A 7,732-nucleotide genomic window follows, 5' to 3' on the forward strand; every position below is an offset into this window, starting at 1 on the left:
ATAATTTGCTCCTCAGCGGTTGCAGAAACTATTTTTTACTGAAACCATTTTGAATCTAGTAAAAATACAAGTTTTTTTATATTATAACTAAAATATTCTTAAATTAAAAAATACCAAATATTTATCTAATTTTAACAAACAGCTATCGAAAAAATATTAATTATCAAATAATCCCTAATCATAGTAATTTTTAACACCTTCTATTCTATTTTAGATGTCATATTCAATTCTTAACCTTTCTTAAAATTACACATTTTCCCATACTAATCAATATATAAGACGGGTGCTTTTAGGGGGCTTATAGGATGGTCACATTTCAACTTTTCTCAATTTTCGAGTTAATAAATATCAAAAATTATAATTATTTTATATTCACCTAATATATTATCACATTAGTAATATTCTACTCAAATTTTTACAACATCTTCCTTTAATATTTTTGAATCAATTTACCATCATAATATTATCCTAAACTTTTATTTTCTCCAAAAATCAACTTAAAATCTTGAAATCTCCTAAATTTATATTTTAAGAAAATCTCTCATCTTTCTCCTAAAATTAACTTATTATATTATATTTTCCTAAATTTTTAGCCTATTAAAAATTACACTTTAGGAAGACCGGTATTTATAAATTTATAATTTCTACATCTTTCATTAAAAAATTTGAAATTAACTTAACATAATAATATATGAGATATTCTTCTAAATTCCTATTATAATACAATTTCCCATCTTTCTCCTAAAATTAACTTACTATATTATATTTTTCTAAAATTTTTCTTTCAATTTTTAGCATATTATATATTACAATATACAAAGACATGTATTTATAAATTTATTATCATCTATGATATTGTCCTAAAGTTTAGACAGGTTTTCCATTGAAATTTTTAAATCAACTTACCATAATAATATTCTCATGAGATTTTTACTTTCTTTTTAAAACAACTTATCATTTTGATATTCTTCTAATTTTTTTAATACCATTTATCTCTTTCTCCTAAAATTAACTTAATATCTTATATTTTCCTATTTTTTTAAAATTTTAACCTACGAAATATTACGAAAACAAGAATCTATGTATATATTTACTCAATATTTTTAAAATCAGTATATCATTATATTATATTATACTTACATAAAGGAGAAGAAACCTCTCATATCGTTTCAATTTATTTTTGTATATTTCTTAAATTTTTATATTATTAAATAGAAAAATTATTATATTGATTTTTGACTAAAATTTAATATAATTTTATTATATTAAATTTGTGAATAATATCTAACTTAAATCGATTCATGAGGACACGAGTTGAACTCATATAATAATTATAAATCCAATAATTTTGTACTAAATAAAATAACGAAAAATATATTTAAATATAAATAATCAAAAACTTTTTTGAAACAAAAAAAAAAAATCAAAAACTTAATTCAACTAGCCTCGCCTCAAAACTATTGCAACAACATATAGGTTACATCGTATTAAGTTGCTGAACATCATCTTCAGTTTGTATAGTACATTTGTCGGCATTTTCTTGTTTACCAAATTGACCACATTATTATATACTATCATATATATCCAAACCCTATCATTTCATCTAACAAAACTCATCAAGTTCACAAAATACTATTATATTCTCAAACTCTTTAAATTTCCTCAAGTTAGTTGAACACCAAACTTGTAGAAATGAAGAAAACACCCGGTCCTCAAATTATGAAGAACCATGGTCAAACCAATCCACAAAACTCATATCCACAACATGGGTATGTGGCAAACAAGAATCACAAGAAATCTTTCAAAGATGTTGCTAGAAAAGTATCTCAACTTTTGAGCTTTAGTAGCTGCAAGAGAGAACACAGTTCTAGTAAACTTCAAGTTCTTGATGTCCATGATCATGGGAGAGACTTTGCTAGTAAGTCTCTTTGATTTTTATATTATATACAAGTTTATTATGTACATGATCAGGTGTGTGTAGATTTGTTGTTTAGTGTCTATTCACCCTTTGAATTTGCTGCAAGTATGTGAATGATTGATTATATAATTCAGTTGAACCTTAACAAATGAATATTTTTTTCCGGTCCCAAGAGGCAGAATGTTTTTAACCTCGATAAATGAATAATATTCTCGGGTGCCAATGATAATCAGTTAATGGAATTGAACTGTTGTTGGTTTAGAATTGAAAATTGTTATTCTTTAATGGATAAGCTTTTTGTTGGTTTAGAAATGTTGGAAAGTGCAACATCCGTATGCTTTCAATAACCTTTTAAGATTTTGGTAGGATTGCACATTTATGAGAGCTTAAATTTAGGTTTATGAGAGGTGTCAAGTGAGGGGAGTCCTTTTAGTGTAAGAAATATTGTAATATTTCGGTAGATATGGTTCATATGGTCATTTAAGAAGAAAAATGTTGTGATTTGGTTTTGCTGATCTATTACTGAATAGTTTGTAATAATGGTAAATGTCTATGATCTGCAGCGTCAGAAGATACTTCTTCAAAAAATAGTAGCAGAGACAAGTTTGTTAATTCTCCAGAATATATGAAGGCCTTGAGTGGTGAGAAATCTAAAAGGGTTAGTTATACAATTGAAGAGATTATTAAGGGGACAGCTAATTTCTCAACAGCAAACAAAATTGGAGAAGGAGGATTTGGTATTGTATACAGAGCAAAGCTAAAAAATGGATCTTTTGTTGCGGTAAAGAGGGTGAAGAAAAAGGTAAAGATGAGACAGTTTACTAGCAAGGTGTTTTCAACTTAACCTAGGTGTTTTTATTGATTCGTCAAGTTAAGTTAAACTAAGGTCTAAGTTTATAATATATGAGAAAGCCTAACACTGTGCTTTTAGTGTTTTGTAAGTTCCGTTTATGTTGTGTTTGGTTGAGATGAATGAATGTGGGGGAATAGAATGAAATTTGAACTATAATATGACTAAATGTCGAAAATTTTCATTCCATACCTCACGACTTCAATTAAAGCCCGAACTCCCTAATTTGAGAAGGAATGCTTCATTCTCCCTCAAACACATTTTCTACCGAAATGTCATCAAAGAAAACTTTTCATCCACTCATTTTTTTCAAGTCTTACTTCTTACCTCCCATATTTCCTTTTGAATTCACTCATTCCATTCCATTCCATTCACCCCAACTAAATACAACATTATGGTTTTACAAAAATTACAAAGCTTTGTACATTTACATATGTAAAGTAACTTAAAATTCTTCTTGCAGAACTTGAATGATAAGACATCGTCAACGGAGTTCAGAAACGAAATCCTTACCTTAGCAAAGATTGAGCATTTAAGTTTGGTCAAGTTTTTTGGTTTTCTGGAGCAGAGAGATGAACATCTGATTATTGTAGAATATGTTGGGAACGGAACACTTCGAGAACATTTGGATGGTAAGTGAACAATCTTTTTTAGGCAACCTGTTCAGTATGATTTATGGTTTGAGTGCTACGATCATATAAAACACAATAATATAAACAGAAGTATATAGACAACAATTAAGAATGAAAACCCCTTTAAGGAGTGGAAAACCAGTAATCCACTAATTTAGATGTAATAAAAGAATGGAGTTGCTCCGTCACTGGACACCTCAAATACAATCACCTCGCCTCGATGCAAAAAAAACCTTGTGTATCTCAGTATGAAAACAGTCTAATTCTGCATACTCCTCACATGTGTTTATTGGTTAGTTGGAGACAGCTTTTGCACACCCTAAAAATCGTATAATCGTCAGTAGTTATTAATATGCTAAGCTTTATAGTTTTATAATCCTAATCCATTAGACTTTTATCTATAATTAATATCTTTCTTATCCTGGTAAGGAACCTACAACAAATTATATTCACACGAAATAAGATTAAGTACTTCACAATATATTGACAAATGTCTGAGCATCACGTGTTGACTATCTGAGAGTATTTCTGATTGTGGAGTATGCAGAACCTTTCCTATTCAGTTTGCAATAGCTGAATAACTGTTTTTATACTAAAACCAAAAGAAATGTTACTATGTTACACTTATATTTTTTATGTACATACGTATGCTCACGGGTTCACTGTAAATTCAAAATATATTACTCAACTGAGGGTAAATGTCCTGCAGGAATTCGTGGGAATGGACTTGAAATTGGAGAGCGTTTAGATATTGCGATTGATGTGGCTCATGCAGTAACTTATCTACATACTTATACAGGTATGTACAATGTTATCTTTTTTATACTGTTAGAAAGATGCTCTTAGCCTCCTATGCGAAATTGCGTACTTGATGCCAACTGCATAGGGTCCAGAGCTCTTATTCTTTGGGCCTCTGTGCAAAGTCAAACTGGCTAGTAAAGTTTTTTCATGTACTACAGATCCTCCCATAATTCACCGAGATATAAAAGCATCAAACATTCTCATCACAGAGAAGCTCCGTGCTAAAGTGGCAGACTTTGGAATTGCACGGTTAGCTCCTGAATATCCTGGAGCAACTCACATTTCTACGGAAGTCAAAGGAACGGCAGGGTACGTGGATCCTGAGTACCTAATGACACAACAACTTACCGAAAAGAGTGATGTGTATTCCTTTGGGGTACTTCTTGTTGAGCTAATAACTGGAAGGCAGCCAATAGATCTAAAAAGGCCAGTTAATGAGAGGATCACTATAAAATGGGTAAGTAAAGGAATGCATTCAAAGCTTGTACATTACATGTGAAAGCTTATTCTGAATCTTTGTCATTCTAACTTGAATATATGTTTTTTGTTGTTAGGCCATTGGGTCACTCTTTTGTCAGTCAACACTAGACTTAGTGATGTTGTCTGAGCTTTCTTCACAGTCCTCAGAGTTACTTACAAAATTAGTGTTTTGACTACTCATGATTTTTAATCTACAAATAATTTCACAAAAATTATGCAGCTTGTTTCGTAGAGGTAATTAGAATTTCTCATGACATACTTTGTGTTTAAGCTACTGGTAATACTAAAATTTTTTGGGAATAAAATATGAAATATGCTGCATGTAATCTGGACAAAATTTTCTTTCTGGGCAATTAGTTCTCCCCACCTGAACATATAATGGTAATTATAGTTAAGTTGAGGCTACAGAAATATATCAGGAGTATTATTGAAGTAGTAAAGGAAGACAAGCCTAAAATGAAGAAGTTGGTGGTCAATCGCATAAGCCATATTAGACTGCACATAGCATATGCTAAGTTTTGAGTTTTTATTCCCGCTAATTGTGTTTCGAGTCTTTTTCTGCTTAATATTTCAACTTGTTTGAGACCAGAACTTTCAACCCTTTGTTACCAAGTGGTGGGGTATCCATAGCCTGGTGGATTCAGCAAGGTTTATTGAGGTAGTCTAAGTTTGTAAGTCACTTGTTAAAACTCCGGGTGTTTAGACTGCATTATACATTTTCTTGATTCAAATGTAAGTTTATTTAGCATTCTGTGATAAATCAAGTAGAGTCGAACATAGGACTCTGTTAGTATTACTTAATTATACTGGAAAAATAAAAATTTCGAAAATTATCTATTCTGTTAGAGTGGAAATTTTGTTTTCTCAACTTCTCTTCTTGCATTAATAGGGGAAGATAGAGATGCGTTCATAGGAGAAGTAAAAGATACTGATCACTTATCTATGCAGGCGTTGAAAAAATTAAAAGATGGAGATTCTATAATGACAATGGATCAAAGACTACGACGGAATCCAGCATCTATTATGGTGGTGGAGAAGGTCCTGAAACTAGCTCGCCAGTGCCTTGCACCTTCCAGACAAGACAGGCCCCTAATGAAGAAATGTGTTGAGACATTATGGAGAATTAGAAAAGACTACAATGAGAAATGTGTCAATGCTGCTGCTTCAGCTTTTCCCAATTCTGCAAATGTAGTTGAGGGGGGTGCTAGAAAGAATAGACATAATTATTTTGGGATTGAAGATGGTGAAAGCTACAAATTTCGTTCTGCTTAAATACCAGCGCATGGAGTTAGGGATTGTTTTTTTTTTTTTTTTTTTTTTGTCTTGACATATCTGTGTAAGTTTAGATGGCCTAATCCCTTTTTTTAATTCATTCTTTTTGCTTGAAACATATTTTTGGGATGAAACAATTACCTCAAGGTACACGAAATTGTATCAGACAATTGCATCCTTATAAATGTATATAACTTGTACAATCTTTAAGAACTTGTGGCATGTTATTAACGACGATGTCATGTATGTACTAAAACAATCATTATTTTAGGCAAACCATATCAGAATATAGAGTTTTCTTATTAAACTAGGCTTTGAACTTTGAACCTGAGAATGACGGGAGATTAGCTTCTTTTTTAATCTGCACTAGCATATTATTCCTTCAAACATTTAAATATCAAGATGAGACCAACCCTAGTTCAACTGCATAGCATTAGAATATATTAGGTATTTGCATGTATGGTTTTTCTATCACCTATAAGTAGTTAGAAGATTTGAATTGATTTTTTAAGCAACTGCTGGAATAGCTCAGTTGGTTAGAGCGTGTGGCTGTTAACCACAAGGTCGGAGGTTCGACCCCTCCTTCTAGCGTTTTTTATTATAATCAAATTACCAATAGTTGTTTTATAAAGTATCAACACGAGGGATACTACTATTTGACGTTTGGGTATGTTAAATGTTTTTCAAAGAACACTGTCCAATTCATCAAATCTTCATATTATTTTTGTTAGGGGTCCAGCTAAGAGAACTGCTCACAGTCTTGCCACGATATTATTCGCCAATAGTCGCCTGCTGTAGGCTTCAAACATGAAACAGGCAGCAATGTGCTAGGCAATAGCTCACTACGAGATGAAGTTCATTATAAAGTAAAACGGAATAATGCTTTACCCTAATGAAATTGAAGAAGTTATAATCTTGGCCTGAATTAGTTTTGGTTTCAGTAAATGACTGATATTTGTATTTACGGATATAAGATTTTAGTGTATTTGATCTAAATTTTTTGGAGCGAGTCAAAATTAAAAATGACATAAATTCTAATTATTTGAGTTATCTGATCACTCTTAAAAGGAAATTATATTTAAATTATCACGGTTATTTTAGAGGAATGTTCATATGTTCATACCGATGTATAATATCATTGAATTTGACATTTCATATTTAGAAACAAATCCCTCCCTTCATAATTTAATAAGCAAATATCTCTCCTTTAGAGTTATTACTTTAATCTTATTTTTTTTAAAAAATAATACGGATCCGGAGAAGGTATGTTTTTTATCCCATTATTTGGACTGTTTGATGCACTTCTCGTGAATGTTTAATTTGTCGTCTTGGATTGTGAATTGTTTTTGTTTGAGAATGAGTTATAAGACGTATTGGAGAATCTGAACTCGCCTTTCACAACATAAGTTTTATACGATGACGACACCTATACCTCTGATCTGAGTTTGTACAACTGAAATATCTGAACAATGTGCTATAATTAAATTTAATTGTGTGAAAATTAATTGTGATGTTACTGTTTCACGAATATATCGAACATCGGTATAATCTGGATTGCTAATGAGACCGTCAAATTCATTTTTAATTACAATAATATTTGTATTTAATATGTTAATTGTTATGCCATAATTTGGCATAGTCCAAGTTTCTAATATTTAATAATTTTTTATTCCGATTAATAATTAATTATTTATTACTCAATTTTATCCTCTCCCTGAAACAAGTAAAGAATTAACCACAATGAATAATATCTCGAAACGATATTTTTCAAATCAAAGA

The 7,732-nt window shown here is 30.8% G+C and overlaps 1 protein-coding gene and 1 non-coding gene across 2 annotated transcripts; both read left to right on the top strand.

The window, feature by feature from the left end:
• Positions 1 to 1,541: 1,541 nt before the first annotated feature.
• On the top strand, positions 1,542 to 6,156 carry LOC141698081 (calmodulin-binding receptor-like cytoplasmic kinase 2). Its single transcript, XM_074502689.1, has 6 exons — positions 1,542 to 1,918; positions 2,482 to 2,720; positions 3,232 to 3,400; positions 4,110 to 4,199; positions 4,360 to 4,658; positions 5,630 to 6,156. Exons 1-6 carry the CDS (start codon positions 1,693 to 1,695, stop codon positions 5,951 to 5,953), a joined length of 1,347 nt encoding a protein of 448 aa, XP_074358790.1. The 5' UTR covers positions 1,542 to 1,692; the 3' UTR covers positions 5,954 to 6,156.
• Positions 6,157 to 6,470: 314 nt separating this feature from the next.
• Positions 6,471 to 6,544, top strand: TRNAN-GUU (transfer RNA asparagine (anticodon GUU)). Its single transcript has one exon. It is a non-coding gene; the product is annotated as a tRNA-Asn (tRNA).
• Positions 6,545 to 7,732: the final 1,188 nt, after the last annotated feature.

Source organism: Apium graveolens, chromosome 11 (genome assembly GCF_009905375.1).
Source record: "Apium graveolens cultivar Ventura chromosome 11, ASM990537v1, whole genome shotgun sequence".
NCBI lineage: Eukaryota > Viridiplantae > Streptophyta > Magnoliopsida > Apiales > Apiaceae > Apium > Apium graveolens.

Bases quoted from the DNA above. Each gene is read 5' to 3' on its own strand.
- LOC141698081 (XM_074502689.1), top strand. From the start codon at position 1,693: ATGAAGAAAACACCCGGTCCTCAAATTATGAAGAACCATGGTCAAACC. The intron at 3,401-4,109 runs GTAAGTGAACAA...AATGTCCTGCAG, and splicing joins ACTTCGAGAACATTTGGATG to GAATTCGTGGGAATGGACTT. The intron at 4,200-4,359 runs GTATGTACAATG...CATGTACTACAG, and splicing joins TTATCTACATACTTATACAG to ATCCTCCCATAATTCACCGA.